The 19,815-nt window shown below is 40.2% G+C and overlaps 1 protein-coding gene across 12 annotated transcripts in view; it reads left to right on the top strand.

Annotated features, from left to right (window-relative positions):
• arhgap44a (Rho GTPase activating protein 44a) overlaps positions 1-19,815 on the top strand; it is an 88,068-nt gene that overhangs the window by 39,813 nt on the left and 28,440 nt on the right. For all 12 annotated transcript variants that reach the window (XM_055187213.2, XM_055187264.2, XM_055187258.2 and 9 more), the window contains exons 2-12: positions 8,424-8,463; positions 9,161-9,280; positions 9,367-9,443; positions 10,656-10,767; positions 10,847-10,923; positions 11,007-11,124; positions 11,795-11,863; positions 12,534-12,615; positions 12,762-12,889; positions 14,714-14,825; positions 15,246-15,327. In XM_055187213.2, the coding sequence (XP_055043188.2) occupies positions 8,424-8,463; positions 9,161-9,280; positions 9,367-9,443; positions 10,656-10,767; positions 10,847-10,923; positions 11,007-11,124; positions 11,795-11,863; positions 12,534-12,615; positions 12,762-12,889; positions 14,714-14,825; positions 15,246-15,327 (1,017 nt within the window). The remainder of the gene's footprint in view (positions 1-8,423; positions 8,464-9,160; positions 9,281-9,366; positions 9,444-10,655; positions 10,768-10,846; positions 10,924-11,006; positions 11,125-11,794; positions 11,864-12,533; positions 12,616-12,761; positions 12,890-14,713; positions 14,826-15,245; positions 15,328-19,815) is intronic.

The raw sequence follows: 19,815 nt of genomic DNA, 5'->3' as shown, positions 1-19,815 counted from the left end.
CTTTCGTGAACACACGGGGAGAGAGAGACAGCCCGAACGGTAGTACTTTGTATTGATATGCCCGCCCTTCGAACGCAAACCGGAGAAACGGTCGGTGACGAGGGAGAATGGACACATGAAAGTACGCGTCTTTCAGGTCTATCGCTGCAAACCAATCTTGGGGGCGTATTGCACTGAAAATTTGTTTCGGTGTAATCATCCTGAAAGACCTCTTCTGAAGAGATTTGTTCAGGACACGCAAATCCAAAATCGGTCGTAACCCGCCGCCTTTCTTGGGTACTATGAAATACGGGCTGTAAAAACCCGATCTCATCTCGGTAAGAGGGATCGGCTCGATCGCGTCCTTCGCCAGCAGGACTTCGACCTCTGCACGCAGTACATGTGCAACGGACGCTTTCACCGTGGTGAAACGTATGCCCGCAAATTTGGGAGTGTGCCGATTGAATTGAATTTCGTAACCGAGGCGGATCGTGCGTAAAACCCAACGAGACGGACTGGGAAGCTGAAGCCAAGCCCCCAGGGACCGTACGAGAGGAATTAACGGCACTACCGGTGCACCCGCGGCGGGGCAGCGAGGCGGGACAGGCGGGACTGCCGGTGCGTCTGCCGTGACAGCATAAGCATCTACAGTATGTGTGTGTGTGACACTGACCTGAGCCCGCTGAGGTAAACGGTCGTCCGGTCTCCTCAGCTGAGGACGCAGACTCCGAAGGGGTTGCTGGTGGTCCGGTCTCCGAAGGGGAGAGCTCGAACTCCTCAGAACACCCACTGGCGACAGAGGAGAGGGAGGAAGAGCATCTGACTGCCCGCTCACATCTCTCTCGATCCTCTGGAGACCTGGAGAAGGAATAGGAATGCACTCTTTTTGTGGTTTTGTGGGTGCCGGCTGAGAAGCCGGCGGAACAGAAACAAAACGAAACAAAAGATTTTCCACCCGGCCCTCTACCGGAGGAAGGAGCGGTGCCGTCACCGTCTCCCGTAGAGTGATCCCATCCAACTCCAGGTCGCCCGTCTCAGGGCCGCGTCGATTTCCGTTTGCCACGGGAAGCGGGTGGTGCGGGCGGGGCGGGCTGCCGACGGCTGTTCCCTCTCCGTGGTCTAGAAGACGTTCTAGCGGGGGGGGCGGAGGCAGCCGCCGGAGGGCGCCCTCGGCGAGGAGCAGACGGGGCCACCGGCGCTGGGGGGCGAGATGCAGGTCGCTTGCGCCGGGGCATGATCTGAGCGATCGCTTCCGTCTGCTTCTGGGCGGCGGAGAACTGCTGGGCAAACGACTCCACCGACTCGCCGAACAGGCCTGCCTGGGACACGGGCGCATCCAAGAACTTGTTCTTCTCTGCATCCGACATGTCGGCCAGACAGAGCCACAGATGGCGTTCCTGGACCACCATCGTGGACATCGCACGACCGATCGCCTGTGCCGTGACCTTCGTTGCACGGAGGGCCAGATCCGTAGCGGCCCGGAGCTCCGAAAGCACAGGCGAATCGTGTCCTCCCTCGTGCAGATCTCTCAAGGCCTTGGCCTGGTGGACCTGCAGCAACGCCATAGCGTGCAGGGCTGAAGCCGCCTCTCCACATGCATGATAGGCAGCCCCCGTTAGACCGGAAGACTGTCTGCAAGCACGGGAGGGGAGGGCTGGGCGATCCTTCCAGGTGGAAGCGGTGGCCGGACACAATTGCATCACAACCGCACGCTCCACGGGGGGGATTCCCGTATAGCCCTTAGCGGCTCCATCGGTGAGGGAGGTGAGGGGGGAGGGCTGAAACGGCCGTAAACGGGTAGAATACGGCGACCTCCAGGTCCTGGTCAGCTCCTCGTGCACCTCGGGGAAGAAAGGTACCGGCGGAGAGGGTTGTGAAACCCGGGCAGCTCCAAAGAACCAATCATCCAGGCGGGACGGTTCGGGCTGTGGGGGGTGAACCCACTCCAACCCGACGGTCTCCGCCGCTCGAGAGAGCACGGCCACCATCTCTGGATCGAAATCCGGCGTCACGACCCGTCCGGAAGGGGGGAGGACATCCAGATCCTCAGAGGTAGAGGGCCCACCCTCGGATGCTGCGGTCTCCGTGGACCCGGAGGGAGGCACGACAGATCCAACAGACATCGTAGAACACGACTCTGAAGTTTCCATCGGCGCATCAACCGGCTGTGGATGAGGAGGCTGAGAGGCAGAGGACGAATCCCCTGCCCGGTTCAGCACAGTGATGCGGAGATCATCCTTCGAGAGCTTCACAGCCGCACCGTGGCGGCGATCAGAGCTCGTCGGACGTGGGTTGCGTTTTTCCCGGAGGAAAGACAACCGTCTCCGCAAATCCACAAGGGACATGTTCTCGCAGTGAGAACACTTACCCCCAGCGAACGCTGCCTCAGCGTGCTCGATGCCCAAGCACGAAAGACAACGCTCGTGACCGTCCTTCGGACCCATATACTTCCCGCATCCAAGATCGCACGGACGAAAAGCCATCCTGAAAAGGACGCTAATGTCCGGATATACGAGAGAGTGGCTGCCTTTAACAAGGCACAAAGCTCTCTCGTATCACTCTTTTAGGGAAATTCACTCAGATGCTCAGTTGATGATGCGCACAGGGAAGGCAACGCACACACTAAACTCAAACAAACAAAAAAGATGCAGAGCCTGTGGAATACTGCGAGGCGTCCGCTGTGGTACTGCCAGTCCAACCAACTTCCGCAATCGATCCCAACAGAGTGAAGTAGCTTCTCAGTAGCAGATACTGCCGGCTTTCGAAGCGATAAAAAGCTGATTTCCCTATTTGCACGTGCGTCTTATATACGCACCTGGCGGGGCGGCGCCAGCATTATGCAAATATCTCAATGCCAAGTTCATTGGCGTTTTAGTAGTATTCGAAGCAGATTGGTCTCTCTAAGCGAGCTCCCAATTCGTCGGTCACGACGTGACGTCGTAGTGACCGACTGAAAGGGAACTACTGTATATCCATTGTTTTCATAAGGCTGGCTCTCTTCTCCTTACATCCAAAAACACACTTCTTCTTTTGTGCCATTGTTGAGTTTTAAAATTAAACAAAGCTGTCACGTGATCTGATGTTTGTAAGTTCTAGCGTCTCCCGCTGATTGACCGGTGGGCGGAGTTTTCTGGGGGAAGTGCCCATAAAAAGAAGTGATACGTATAGAAACCCCTGAAACATCAGACCCGTAATCCAAAAAACTTTCAGAAACTTGTACAAACTCTGGCGAAGTGCATTCTGCACCGAAATACTCCATAACACGTCCAACTGCTTTTTTGACACTTTGCCTACATTTAGCATGAGGAAACAACTCTATAACTGTGTTAATAAGTCAGAATGCATTAAATACCATTGGACCACCCCTTTAAAGTATATAGGAGATTGCTACCACAGAGAAAAGAAAAGATGGATGTGAAGTTTAGCAATCATTATACCAAAATATTGACCAAACATAATTGACCAATCAGAATCAAGTATTCCACACAACATAATAAACAAAGGTAAACTGTCTGTCGTCTGAAAGCATCATTATCTCTATATATTATCTCTATCTGCTCTTATAAAGATCTGTAATGCTTCAGAATAACTTAGCCTTACGTCTGGACTGTTCTTCAAATAAGATGGAGGAAGATGTACAGTAGAGCCAAGGACCAGATGGCACAAACACAGTCGCTCCACCACAGGGATGTTGGCATCAGATAAGAGCTCTGATAGCAGCACTATTCTTCTGTGCGGCGATAAAGTCTGACTCTGTCTTTAAATAAAAGCAGTAGAATGGCTATTATGTGGATTGGCCGGGCAGAAACGTGTCTCCAATTGAGTCACAATAGAGGGAAGTAGTTTTGTAGACAGGACAGGATGTGGGATAGAGTACGTGTGAGTCTGTTGTCTTAACTCTTCTGAGGTTTGTGGTTTGGGCCGTCCGTGTGCACATTGTTCCTGCGGTCCCTTCGGTGTCAGACAAAAGCAGCGCTCACACGGGAAGTGCCATGTGCTGGGATTGGAAGTCTTTGGAATTCTGGAAATTTGGATTAGACCAAAATGCAATCTTGTTTTCGCACTCTTAAATACTATATAAAAGCTGAATTTCTTTAGGGAAGTAGAGTACTACAGCATTGCATGCATCCCTCACAAGGTCTATAAAGACCAAATATAGACCACACACCTAAGGCTGAGATCGTCCACGAAACACTTTGAATTCAGTCTGTGTTACAGTAAGTGGTTCAAGCGGACTTCATTCCAGTGGTTTAAGACTGTCATAAAGAAAATGTTTGCAAGCTAATTGAGTGTTCTCCAGCCGCCCATGTGATGTAATTTGGAGTGTGTGGAGGAGAGCTTTGACGACTGTCCGAGTGGTTGTGTAGTGTTCCCCGGTCTGTGCCTCAGTTCTGGCCGGACCCCAGCAGGCCAGCTCTCACTGAGCACTAGGTCATTCACATGCATCATCTGTTTCCCACTGCCAGTCCGCTTGTTTGTTTTCGACTTTGCTTTGGGAAATGTGCAGTGCAGGAGAGCTGTAAAGCATCTGTTGTAGGCAGATTGTACGCTTGTTTTTTGAAGAAGACGGGAGAATGCATGCAAACGTAAATGTTTTTTTCATATGTTGACATCAAAACATAACGTTAAAGAGTAACTAAACCCTTAACCAACTTTTTTTAGTTAATGATCTGTAAGAATGATGCTTTATTAGTGCTGTTCATTGATTTTAGTAAGTTTTTTGACATTTGGATATAAAGTGTTTCAATACTACAATATATGGTGTAAAAACGTCTGAGTGCTGCCCTCTTCAGGTTGAACGGTGGCTACTGCAGTGGAATTTTCCTATTGGATGTTGGGTCCAAAAAGTAACTCGTGACGTAAACAGGTTCAAGCTCACCACGCCCTTGTTACGATCTCACCACATGCTTGGTACGAGCTTAGTTCGTCCCCTCTATCTCCGTTGGGATCTGCCCACTTTTCTTGCATTTTTCAAATATTACCAGTGGGTGGAGTCAGGCTCTGACCAGGGGTATAGTTACGCTTTAAGGACATAGCGGCATTATGAAAGTTGGATGGCCATAGGTGTAAGATGACAGTTCCCACTGGGGGGGGGGGGGAAGGGGTTACATTCAACACATAAATGCATATTGGTACCAGAGATGCATATTAGTACCTCAAAGGTATACATATCTATCTTACCTAAATGGTACATATCAGGACCTTTTTAAAAGGAAACTTACTGCCGCAGTGAAAGCAAAAGACATTTTTATCACTTTTTCTTACAGTGCTTGGTCTTTATCGAAGGCTTGATCTGATATATTTTTTCGTAAAAACACAAACAGCTGTCTCTCCTTTAGATGTGAAGTGCACCTCTCACTGCATCAAGTCACTATCATTGCAGATGGGTAGGAGATGTTCTGGTGTCTATTTTCATTTGCTGGCATTTGCTGCCATGGCAACCTGTTCTTCTGTATGTATGCGAGCACCATATGGGTCACGGTGCTTATCTGAGGCTCAATAAAAATGAGAGAACCTGCTCTGTTTCCTCGCTGTGGGTTCAGACATGCTGTGATTTATGGTGACTTTTTTTAATGGACAAAGTTTATTCTGGAACATCAAGGGATTGTGAACATTTTTTAAATTGATTTTCACGATGTATGTACATGACCTGCAGGAAGCTAAGGACAGATCTATCTATCTATCTATCTATCTATCTATCTATCTATCTATCTATCTATCTATCTATCTATCTATCTATCTATCTATCTATCTATCTATCTATCTATCTATCTATCTATCTATCTATCTATCTATCTATCTATCTATCTATCTATCTAAATTGATATTTGATATGAATGCTTGTACTTTGAAATACCTGTAGTTTGAAAGGATCCAGTAATAGTCATTGGTGCCAATCGAATCAAAACGTTTGAAGCAGGAATAAAAAATAATGTTTTACCAAAAGTGAATCCAAAAATCACGGCATCTTTTAAATCCATAGTGCCTGGACTCGAGGTGTGTTCGGCTTCACAGCGTTGCGCGGATCGGCGGGTTGCCGCGGTGTGGGTGCGCGTAGGAAACAGACTTATCTGTTTGAATCAAGCATGGTACTGATGTCATACGCCGTTCTGCGCAGCTCAACACAATGTCAAACATGCACCCAGTCTTTACTACCACAGGCCTTTGTAACGCTAACCAGACACCCAAATGCCGCCATAACCACAAAATGCCAGCATTGATGCCACGATCGAGTACTCGTGCCCATCCCTAAAAGAGGTGGGGCTTCCTTTCATCCCAGCTTCACCTTAAGTCAACATAATCTCACGGAAAGTCGTGTTATTTGATTCATTTGATTCATTTATTCATGTCCATGGCACGAAATTCAGCTTATTTTCGTGCCTTGAACTCATATGTCTCAATCAATCAACACTTTTTATAAATAGTTTCTTGTGTCCGTGGCACAACTTTCTATTTTGTGTCATTTAATGTATTGTTAGATTTGGGGTTTGGGTTAGGATGTACTTTTATGTATTGGTTTTCTACAGCTTTTAAAGGTCCCGTTCTTTCTGATCGCATTTTTTAAACCCTAGTTAGTGTGTAATGTTGCTATAATAGCATAAATAATACCTGTAAAATGATAAAGCTCAAAGTTCACTGCCAGGCGATATATTTCAAAGCCTACAGCGATCGGCCGGTTTTGGACTACAGCCCTCTACTTCCTGCTTTAATGACGTCACTACCCTGCTGAAAAAAACAATAAAACCTTTACAGAAAATTCTAATGGTTTCCATTAAAATACCAATAGAAACCATTAGCTTTTACCTTTAAAACCACTATACTGTAGTGTGTTTTGGGCCATATTCCATTAGAATCAATAAAATTCCCAATAAAGCCAATAGAATTTCTGTGATGGTGTCTATTGTTTTTTTAGCAGGGTAGAACAGTTTTTTGACTAAACTTCGCCCACGGGAATACGTCAGTAGCCAGCTAAGCTAACGGCAGGCTAAACTGCTATCGAATCACAACACACTAAACAAACTACACAATCAGAACTTGATACGTATTTCTGAAGGAGGAACTTCATAAAAAAGGAAGACATCAGCCCGTTTTGAGGACAGTGAAAACAGATCTATACAGATAAGTAAATTGTGTGAAGAATACCGTGTTTTTTTTACACGTGAAACATGAACACATGTTATATTGCGCACTGTAAACACAATCAAAGCTTCAAAAACATAGAAAGAACGGGACCTTTAAAACTATTCTCGCCTGGAGTTGGGGTTTGGATGTCTAAAAATGTAACAGAAAGTGATTCTAACCCCAACCCAAAGCGACAATGGTAAGAAAATAGGAAAAAACAAAGAGAAAACAATACATAAAATGAAACGAAAAAGAAAGTCGTGCTACGAACACAAGAAACTATTTATAGAAATTTGTGCGAGTGTCACGTAAAAGACATTCATGCTCAAGGCACGAAAAAAATTGAATGTTGTGCCATGGACACAAATAAATTCATCAAATTTTGCGTGACTATTAGACGACTTTCCGTGAGATCAGTCTGCCTTAAGTCAATGGAGAGTGAGAGGCACCCTAGCCTAGACACCAAAGTGCATGCACAATAAAGAGACCAGTCTCTATCCAAATCTTTCAATCATAAAATACAATTTTGCTTAACGAGTGTTTCCAAAGTTTGTGGATGCCTGTAGCTACCTTAGATATCCACCTAGCAATTACAAAATCTATATTTACAGACAGCAGAAACAAAATCCTTACCAAATTGATATCACAGGAGCTTTATTTGTCTTTAAGATGCGTTAATTTGATGGCAATTGGTATTCAACAACATACTGTCTCTCCTGTACTATCATACTGTAACACATTGGTGGTTTAAAACTTAATACTGTGTAACGTTGCATGTGAATGAACCATTTTTTATACAGATGCATTGCTAGGTTGCGCTTCCTCACACCACACCTGACTGCACCGTGAAGATAGATGAGTCTAACGTGCCAGTGATACCAGGGGTTCGCTCCATCATAGCCATGTTTTTCAAGCAGTTTTTCGCTCAGTTAATACAAGAATGATATTTCTATGCACCAGATATTTATATTTACCAGTATATTAATAAAGTATAGTAATCACAGCCATTTATCATTCCAACACTAAGAAAAAAGGTTCCCTGGGGCAGTACCCTATACCTTTGCACCTATAGAGTTCATATTAGTACCTCAATGGGTATCAAAAAGTGCACTATAGTACTACTGTAACTCAAAGGTACACATTGGTACCAAATGTATACATATCTGTACCAAAGTGGTACAGGACCTTTTAAAAGGGTACCACTATTTTTTGACCATTTTATTCTGACAGTGCATAATAGAGGGATTCCCATTTGACTTATCTGAATTATGCAATCTCTTTCTCTAGCAACACCTTACTTTGTGTTTTCTTCATCATTACAGGGCAGAAAAAACAGAGGTCCTGAGTGATGACCTGCTACAGGTAAGATGATGCGAAAATAGGAATTTTGTACAATAGTACTGTTAGTGTTTTCTACACTGCTCTACTCCGCATCGTCCCTTTTACACAAAATATTGGAAAAGCAATATTGTATCTACTTATCTCTTATCTACTGTACACTCCTCTACTATATTCTACACTACTGCATTCTTCACTGTACACTGCTTAAGTGTATGCCACACATATTAACTACACAAGTGTACACTACTGCAGGAGTTTTCAAACTGGTTCCTGGGACCCCTCGGGGGTCTCCAGAAAGTTCTAAGGGCTCCCCAGGAAATTCCAGAGAGAAAAATCGTAAAAGTCTACCGAGCATTATACGTTTTTATCTTACCTTTCTTGGTACATACATACTATATTGCCACTATATTGCCAAAAATGTTAGGACGCCCCTCCAAATCATTGAATTCAGGTGTTCCAATCACTTCCAGTGGAAGGACCTCTTAATGCTTCAGCATACCAAGACATTTTGGACGATTTTATGGTCCCAACTTTGTGGGAACAGTTTGGGGATGGCCCCTTCCTGTTCCAGAATGACTGTGCACCAGTGCACAAAGCATGGTCCATAAAGATATGGATTTTAGGAAGAGGTCCCTCACAAAAAGTCCACCATATTTAGGGGTCCTTGGCATCATAAAGTTTGAAAACCTTTGAACTATTGGGGTTGTTTGATATTCAGGTGGAGAAGCGTTTGGATCTGGTGAAGCAGGTCTCTCACAGCACACATAAGAAACTGACCGCCTGTCTGCAGGGTCAACAAAGCGCTGATATAGACAAGAAATCAGTCAAATCACCCGCGGTATGTTGAATCTCACACTCCAGTTTTTAACTGTATATACTCTTTCACACCTATGACCCTTTTCTATTTAATTTCTTCCTAAACAGAAAAAACTGCCTCTGACAACACTCGCTCAATGTATGGTTGAAGGTGCGGCTGTTTTAGGAGACGACTCTCTTTTTGGGTGAGCGCACACTTACAGTTAATGTCTTCTATTGTCCACCATCACTTTTCTCCTGAGCTTTACACAAGTTTTTATACAGTAGCAGGCCAGATTAGGTGTCTTATTGGTTTAAATGATGCACCAATGGGATAAGATTGACCACAGTTTTTGCGTAATAGAAAAGGGGACATGATGAAATGAAACTTTTTGCCTTTTCAGTTGTAAAAAAAATGAATACAGGGGAATACAAAGCCAAATGTACATTGGTTAACTTTTTCCCGTCAATTAAGAGAAAACATTTGCATAAAAAGAGTTCCTGATAAATGTTTATGTTAATCTGCAATACCGCGATTATCCACTAGATGAATTATTGCCCAATTTATGAAAAAACTGAAGCCAAAACTTTATTTAATAATTTTAAACTCTGTGTATGTTTTGATAATTGTTCTGAATCTGATCTCTAACAAAATTCCTTCACATTAATGCTATTATTTCAGCTGTATTTTTAAAGACAGTTTAAATTTAAAAGTTTATAAGCAGAGAAAAAATATAGATAGGATGAAATGTTTTTTCCTGTTTTGTTTGTTTGTTTATTGTTTGTTTGAAAGCACAGGGTCTTCTCTTTCATTTGATATATTTGTATGTTTATATATTTTTAAAAGAAAATTTTCCTGGATGGCATTTTGTGACACTTTTGTGAAAATCACAAAAAAATGCTGGCGGGCAACTTTTCAAAAAATGGCTGGCGGGGAATGAGTTAAATGTATAAATCTAACAGTCAAGTTATAAAAAAAATTAAGTAATGTATTTGGTTGCACACAGTTTGTGTCCAATTTTATGATATAACAGAATGCTCCAATATTGCTGTACTGTTTTAGTTCATATTCACTAAATGTTTTAGTATGCTTAGTTTTTTCTTTAGTGCTAAATAGTGACTAATTTTATTAGTATTTAACTACTAGAATAACTCCCTCACTGTATAAATACATTATCATTTAATAATTCTGCCTTTGTGATGAATAATTGTTACAAAAGTGTCTTTATGGTCCTAAAAATAAGCTTAATTTTCTTTATGCAAGATATAATTTTTTCTTTTGGTTTTGGGGTAAAATATGACATGATCGTCTTTTATGTGATGTATGAACTGGGATGAAGCTACCGTTTCATCTGATTAAAAGTTTCATTGAGCTTGAAATGAGATTGACGGATGTGAATGACTGGTCTTCCTTGCAGCAAGATGTTGAAACTCTGTGGGGATACGGAGGAGAAGTTGGCCCAAGAGCTGCTTGTTTTTGAGTTACAGATTGAAAGAGATGTTGTGGAGCCTCTATACGTGCTGGCTGAGGTGAGCACATTTCTCTGCTTTGTTAAAACTTACATCGTACTGAACATTTTTGTTTTCTAACCTGCGTTGAATCTCTTAGGTGGAAATCCCGAACATTCAGAAACAGAGGAAACATTTAGCCAAGCTTGTCCTAGACATGGATTCTGCAAGGACACGGTACAGAATATCACTCTGGAGATTTGACTCTTCTGTCTTTCACACATGTGCTAACAGTGCTGTTCTGCTCTCCTGATCTGTAGGTGGCAACAGTCATCCAAATCCTCGGGTCACCCCAGTAATATACAGCCGGGCGGAGCCAAGTCTGATTCCCTGAGAGAGGAGATGGAAGAGACAGCCAATCGGATGGAGATCTGCAGGGTAGGTGTTTCTCTCGCTCTTTTTTTTCTATGCATTAGGTATAGGTGATGTTGGTATAGTTAGCTGGTTTTAGACTGGCCATTTTTTTCAATATCCTCCAATGATGCAAATGGAAAAAATTAAAGTCTTGCACCTTGTCTTCTGACTTGCTAAACAATAATGTCTTGTTTAAGATTAAGATGTTTCTACATTTCTGGCTTAAGGAACATTTCTTTTAAAAATAAATCACTTACAGCACTATTAACTCTTTCCCCGCCATTGACGAGTTAACTCGTCAATTAAGAGAAAACGCTTCCCTGTCAATGACAAGTTTTTCCCCAATCCAAACTTTCAGTATTATCCACCAGGTGACTCAGCTTTTTGCTTTTTTTACCCATATTTGAGATGTGATAAAAGAGAACAAATGTTTTTTTGTGTGTTGTTTAAAAGCGGAGGGACTGTTTTTTATGTGATATATTGTATGTTAATATATTTTAATAAGAAGATTTTCTAGAAGCCATTAAACTTTTGTGAAAATCATAAAAAATGCTGGCACTGGCTGGCAACTTAAAAAAAAATGCTGGAGGGGAAAGAGTTCATTCATATGGTATTGTCATTTTTCATGTTTCTAGACAGTAAATGAGAAATGTATAAAAATGAATGATAATGCACATGTACTTCTGTTGTATAGGATCAACTATCAGCGGACATGTACAACTTTGTGGCCAAAGAAATAGACTATGCAAACTACTTTCAAATGGCAAGTACCTGCCCACTCTTTTAAGTGTTCTTGCAAGGCATTTAAAACTTTATTAATGCGAAAAAAAATTCTTACCCATTCGTTTGATGTGAGGTCTTGAAAATCTTCATTTGAAGGGCTATTTGGCCCTTCTCCTACCCCTCCAACTAAAAGAGGATTGATACATCCCTAGCCTCTTTACGTGAACGCCCCAAACAATGGAATTGGGCTTTACTTGCGCTACTGCAAGTCTTTGAGCCTGTAGCATGTGTATGCAATCCATGTCTCCTGCAGGCATTTGTCCATGGCACATTCGGACCTCTGACTGTTCCTCTTGTGCCAGGTCTTTAAAGTCGCCTTCCACATAAAATGAAGCAAAACCGTTAAAACACACAGTATTATCAAAACACATTCAACCTGGATTACAGTGTGGGAAATCAAAAGAGGCTCAAGATCCTTTTAGGGTAGGGGTGTGTTTTGGTGATTTGAAATATCAACAACGGTTACCAGAGATTGCTTACCCCATCTTTAAATGAAATATGTGACATACACTTGGGTTGTTTTTTACATATGGTTGGGTCAAATATGGGCATTCTCTGGGTTAATTTTACTCAAAAGGGTATGTCCACATCTGAACCAACCAAGCATTTTTGAGACTATTACATATGTCTTCTTATTCCTCTTTCTGTAGCTCATAGAGGTTCAAGCAGAGTACCACAGGAAGTCTCTGGAGATTCTTCAGGGTGTGCTGCCACAGATCAAAGCACACCAGGGTGAGACTCTCTACTTCTACTTTGAGTGTGGTTGAGTGCTGTCTTTTATGTGAATGTGTGGGTCTGTCAAGTCTGTTTCTTGAATTTCGTTTGAACCGCTTCAAAAATGGGCATTTTAATGTCAGCTTCTCCCTGATGTGTTTCAGAGGCCTGGATAGAGAAGCCATCATATGGGAAACCTTTAGAGGAACATCTGGCCCTCAGCGGAAGAGAGATCGCCTTTCCCATTGAAGCTTGCGTCACCATGTTGCTAGAGTGTGGCATGCAGGAGGAGGTGCGAGACGGCTGGAAAACAACCTATCACAGCATGATTATTTATATCTGTTCACGGATTTCTTTTTTGCTTTGGCAAACTGAGGGAGATGTCGAAATTATTTTCTATGGAAATGGAGCAGAATTGTAAATATCCAGACTTATTTCTTTAAGATTGTTGTGATTCCACCATAACAAATAATTTAGTTTAATTTAACTTCCAATTATGTTGTGAACTTGCAAAGTTGCAGACTTTAAAGAAATCATATGATCAGATTTCATGTTTTCCTTTGTCTCATACCCAAAGAGATTTTCTTTTTAAAAGTGAAGGCTCATCCATGCCTTCCTTAGGGGTGGTTCACATTTAGCTTCTAAAACCGTTCAGAAAACGCGACCGTCGGTTGGTTCTTGTCACATGACCTGCGGTAAACTTGCAGCAACTCGATGCGTTGTGGAAAAAATTAGCGCATTGCTTCCATTATGAGCGTGCATACGGGGCGCGTACATTTGAAATAACGAACTTAAGCGCATGTGAGACGCGGAATGTGAATCGCCCCTTAATCGGCTGATACAACAAGGCCCCCACATTTTCACAAATATTCACTTGAATGAGAAATGAAAAAAATTTCCTTCTTGACTTCGTATTTTGCTTGCTTTGTCACTTCCAGTTTTTTTCTTGTGCACTCATTGGCCAACCTGATCTCATGAAAATCCGTTTTATAGTCACGGAAAATTTTATCACTTTATCTGTGTGCATGTCACGGAATTCAGCTTTTTTCCGTGACGGGAGCACACATGTCTTTTCCGTGTCACTCCCACTGATTTGTCATGTTATTTTATGTATTGTTTTCTCATTGTTTTTTCCTATTTTCTTACCATTGTCGCTTGGGGTTTGGGTTAGAATCACTTTCTGTTACATTTTTAGACATCCTTACCCAAACCCCAATTTTAACCCCAACTCCAGGCGAGAATAGTTTTAAAAGCGAAGGAAAAACATGTAGAAACCAATACATAAAAGTAAATCCTAACCTAAAAGTACATCCTAACCCCAACTCCAAGTGACAATGATTTGAAAATAGTACATAAAACAATACACAAAATGACACGAGACATCCGTGGGAGTGACACGGAAAAGACATCCGTGCTTCCGTCACCGAAAAAAGCTGAATTCCGTGACATGGACACGGATAAAGTGTTGAAATTTTCTGTGACTATAACATGGATTTCCATGAGATCATGTTGCGTTGGTTATGCCGAAACGGTAATCAGAATGATCCGACTCCCAGACAACATCACTGACAATTCGACATGGTAAATCGGTAATGTTGACTTTATTGGAGGTGGGGACATACTGAAAAAAGTCAAACGAAGTTAAAACCTGCCTGACCGCCAACTGATAGCTTGGTTTGTACCTAGCTTAAAGATCACTGGATTTGTTAATGTTTACAGGTCTTTGTGAGAAGCTGTACAAACTCTTGACACTTTTGTCTGATTTGTGTTTGTGAAATAAGCATTAGCCTATTACTTTTGTGGAGACAGAAAATCTGATTACTTTTATCATTGTTTTTTGTGGAGGCGCTTACAACCCGCTTCCAATAGGGCTGTGTCACTATTTGATTTGTTTTACAGATAAATCCTTCCTTAAATGGCATGTTAAAGCAAAATCAACTGTGGTTAATTGCTTTACTTGTCATTCAGACAGACAGTTTTTGTCTAAGTGGGCCGTTCTGTAAATAGACTGCAGGGTCAACCAGACTTTATTGCATTTTTATAATGTCTGGTTAATTAAAACTACAGTAGGACCTTCATGACAACAGCTAAGTGTAACTCTTTCTGTCTCTTTTAGGGTTTATTTCGTGTAGCCCCCTCAGCCTCCAAACTGAAGAAACTTAAGGCATCTCTGGACTGCGGGGTTCTTGACGTTCAGGAATACTCAGCCGATCCGCATGCTATCGCAGGTGAACATCTCCTTCCAGACTCTCTTTCTCTTCTCTTAGTTTTAGTAGTTACCGATTCACCTGCCATGTACTTTAAGCATATAGGTCAGACCCCACAGCAATTTCCATTAAATTCTGTCCCAGGTTAATTTGATCTCATTATAGTGGGTTTGTAGCTTGACCCATTGGTACCATGTAAGGGGGCTTTAGCCGATAGGTCCACACACTGATTTTAGTTTGACAGCTCATTAATCAGGCTTTTCTGTTGCATTTAAAGCAGCTTGTATTTATTATGGACTGTCCGGGGTAAACCAGAATTCAGTTCTTGGGGTCTTAGTGCTCTCATGTTATGGTTTCTTTTTTCACTACTGTATGCTACTGTTCTTTTCACTGTCTTTTTTTTCTCATTAACCTCTACCCTTCTTTCTCTGATTATGTCAGGGGCACTGAAATCTTACCTTCGTGAACTTCCCGAACCTTTAATGACCTTTGATCTCTATGATGAGTGGATCCAGGCCTCAAAGTAAGTAATGATGCCCTACACTAACCACCCTTTCCACACTGATCTGAGACATTAGCTTCAATTACTAGAGAATGTCTACCAAGGCAACATTTTAAGTGCAGATAGATCTTTCAAAAGGTATGAAGCAAAATTATGCCTGCATTATTTTAATATTCTAAGGCAACATCACACACATGCTTTGTTGTATATGGTTCAGAACAAAGTAGTTGAGGATGACTTTCTATATTAGATTCTATAAATTTTATATTTTATAAATAGTATTTTGTATTATATATTATTCGTATATTATATTATATAATAAAATAATAAATGTTGAGAATAAACTTGATATACTTTAAAGATAGACGTTTGCTTTTTTAGAAAATAGCTACATTTCAAGAAATAGTTTGTAGGTCATTGTGTTTCGAAATGAATGGCATATGTGTCAAACCAAGCTAAAATAAAAAATTAAAACATCTTGAGATTAAAGTCATTATAGTAAGGGCTTGGTACGATTCAGATGTTCCAGATCGATTCGCGATTTCGATACACAACCTATCAAATCGATTCGATTCTCGATTCAGTTCCGATTCTCGGATAGATTTTTATACTCGATTCGAAAAGGAACAGTGAACATAAGTTTACAGGGTAATCAATAAAAAGAAATTAAGAGCCACAAACCTGTATATTAAACTCTTGTATTTTAGGTACACTTGGGTACATTAAAACAGAACCCATCTCTAATTTTCAAACGCATACAATTATGTGAAATACAATACAATTTTGATGCAAGATAAAAAATGTATGCTGAAAAAAGTCAGAACAGTCAAGTGGAGAAGACTAGTAATTATCTTACGCTCAATGTTTGCGGAAATACATATGGGAAAAAATCTTTCGTGGCCTTTGAGAATCGATTTTGAATCGACCACAAAAAAAATTAATCGAAAAATCTTTTTTTTTTTTGCCCAGCCCTAATTATAATGAGATTTTTCAAGAAAGAGTCAAAATAGAAAAATTAAAGTTTAAGTTGCAATAATTCCTAGAATAAAATCAACATTAATAGAGTAAAATCATTAAGCAGCTGTGTATCAGCTTTATAATAAGCTGTGTATCTAATTTGGTATCTGGTATTCACATCACTCCAAAGAAGTAAATGAAAAAAATATGACTTATTCTAAAAATATTATGATTTTAATATTTTAATATTGTTTTTATATAATTTTATTATTAATTTTGAATTTATTCTCAAAATAATATGACTTTAATTTTGATATTTTGACCTTATTCTTTAAATATTACAACTTTCTGTAGCTTAGTTGGTAGAGCATTGCGTTGTCATCATATGTAGAGTTTTGGGGGGGGGGGCTATGCTGACCAGAGCCAATTATGATTTTGCCTAAGCTACTAATAAAATAATGAGAATTCATATTTTATTTGTCTAATGAGTAGACTGAGTAACTTGAGGCTAAAATGGTTTTATTTCATTTTAATTTAATGCATATTTAAAAACCGTGAAGCCGCACTCTCTCGCTAATCTCAACGTATTTTAGTACCCTTGTTTGCGTGCCCCCCAAGCACAAACGCAAAACTCTGCCAATGATTAGCAGCGCAAAAAGTCAGGGGTTCCATCCCATGATCACACGAACTGATAAAATATATACCTTTTGGACTGTATGTCGCGGAGAAAAGCGTCTACAAAATGTATAAACGTAAACTTTATTTTTCATTATTTAATTTATTTTGAATTTTTTTTAGAAAACTGGTGAGTTAAATCTTGCATTTTAATGACTTTAATCCCAAGATGTATTTTTTTTAATATTGCATGGCCCTAATTCTTCATCCGTTTCTTACAGTAAATTTAAATGTGTTTTTAGAACACATTTCATTAAATAATTTTACTGCAAAGTATTCAAGACATCGAAGATTAAAATTTAAGATGTAATCTAAGTGTCTTTGCTATATAAAAAGTGTAGCTGCCCAAATTCAATGTGCAATTTATCTCTTGTGGGCCACAGAAAATGAAAATGCCAAAGAAAACATTAAACTTGCACTCACTCGCTTTTTAGAGTATTGCATTGGCTTTTGTCAAAGGCCAAAATGTAATAAAATATGTTGTGAGGCAAGTCTCTGGTGTGCTTCTCACGAGGAGTGCTGTGCATGTGGTCTGATGAATATCTGCTAACAGACTGATGTGCTTAACAGGTTCGATTTTAGATGCTGTCTTAGCAGGTAAACAATTGGGAATCTTAAACAGGCTATCCGTTAGCATTCTCATTCATCGAAAGGCACTGTTTGCCAAAGAAATGCATGATATAATGACATATTTGTTTTTTGCTACAAAAACATAATACACAACTGCTTTCAAATGCTCGTCACACCATGCTAGCCAACCAAATTCTAACACCATATATAATGTATACACTGTCGTAGGGGACACCTCCGCAGCCTCTGCAGTGCGTGAGCCCCAACATACGTTAAAATTATATTTATTTGAATTTTAACTGCAGTGAGGGAAATTCTCCGTTAATTAAAATATAAACAAATATTTTACTCCCCCATGCACTTTCCCATGTGTGCTGCTGTCCAATTAAACAAAAAATATTTTTATTATGACTTTTAAGGCATTGGGAGCTTGTGAGTAAATGAAGAACGAATGCCAAAGGTGGATTAAGGCTATGTTTACATTAATGCGTTTATGCTTTAAAACGCGTTACTTTTGCTACGTTTACGCCTTTCATCTACACTACATCACCGTTTTCGACCCTCATAAACGGATTCGTTCGCAAACGCTGAAGACCCTGTTTTAGTTTGAGAACTCAGACGTTGCTCTGAGTGTAAATGAACGTAGACGGAGTCTTATGTAAACGAACAGCTGATATTAATGTGACAGCGCATCATTTTCAAAGTAAAAATTATTTTATTGATGTAAATGTTGGTTTGCAACGGAGGTTTTGCCAAAAATAGTAAACATCTACCAACCAGCTATAAACGCTATATTGGATTGTTTTAACATGTATCCTTATAGATAATGTCTGCTTTATATTAATGTTTGAGTATTGTTGGGTTTTTAATGTGTTTATGTTTTGTTTAAATTTAGTTAGCTTACGAAAGATAGACTGTAATTTTATACGCCATATAGGCGTTGCAAAGGCCAATATGAAGGGAGAATTGTAATGGGTCAGACATTATTTTCCAGTTTAATGTAAGTTTTGTTTGCTACTTTAAAATGAATTTCGTTTCAGATAATTGGTCTCTTAATTTTAATCGATGTTTTGTTGATAAGTTTTGTGAATATTAATTAATAAAAACAATAAACTCAACGTCATTAATATAATGCTCGTTTAGGCGCTTGGCTTTTAGCTATTTGTGTGTTGCTAGCGGAGGACGTGCACGGACCTTGCACACTTTTAAAGATTAATGCAATAAGCATTTCTGGTAGGCTAAAGCAATACTTCACTTCTTACTATGTGTTTGATTGAAGTTTGCATTTGCTGAAATTTATTTTTGCTTCAAGTTTGCTACTGTTTAGAATGCTTTCTTTTTAAATCATAAAGACCTTTCTGTTTAGTTATAAAATCTAAATTAACCTATTAATCATATTAATATGTTAAAGGGGGAGCTAGAACAGTATAAGTGTTTATGTTTTGTTTAAATTAAGTTAGCTTACGAAAGATAGACTGTAATTTTGAACGCAATATAGGCGTTGTAAAGGCCAATATGAAGGGAGAATTGTAATGGGTCAGACATTATTTTCCAGTTTAATGTAAGTTTTGTTTGCTACTTTAAAATGAATTTCGTTTCAGATAATTTGTCTCTTAATTTTAATCGATGTTTTGTTGATAAGTTTTGTGAATATAAATTAATAAAAACAATAAACTCAACGTCATTAATATAATGCTGGTTTAGGCGCTTGCTTTTAGCTATTTGTGTGTTGCTAGCGGAGGACGTGCACGGACCTTGCACACTTTTAAAAATTAATGCAATAAGCATTTCTGGTAGGCTAAAGCAATACTTCACCTCTTACTATGTTTGATTAAAGTTTGCATTTGCTGAAATTTATTTTTGCTTCAGGTTCGCTACTGTTACTGTTCACTTGAATGCTTTCTTTTTAAATCATAAAGACCTTTCTGTTTAGTTATAAAATCAAAATTAACCTATTAATCATATTAATATGTTGTAGGGGGGAAATAGAACAGTATAAGACTTTCCCAAACACATTTCTATAGGTTCAAAAATAGTGTCTGTTATAGTTGCCAGCAAAGGACCCATGTATGACTTTTTGTGAATATCGCACACCCCTAGGCTGCGTAAACGTGCAAAGGTAAGCTATTATTAGAGTAATAAGTTATTTTACACTTATATGCGCATGCCCAGTTACGTGATTGGTCATGTTTCATGCGTTTATGGTGGTGTATAGTGTGGATGAAGATTCTTTTAAAAATGCCAGTATAAGCGAGGATCGTTTTCATTTTAAAATGCCGTTTTAAAACGCAAATGCTCTAATGTAAA

Source organism: Misgurnus anguillicaudatus, chromosome 19, assembly GCF_027580225.2.
Source record: "Misgurnus anguillicaudatus chromosome 19, ASM2758022v2, whole genome shotgun sequence".
NCBI lineage: Eukaryota > Metazoa > Chordata > Actinopteri > Cypriniformes > Cobitidae > Misgurnus > Misgurnus anguillicaudatus.
The sequence above is the reverse complement of the archived record's forward strand: the minus strand, read 5'-3'. Positions and strand labels throughout refer to the sequence as shown.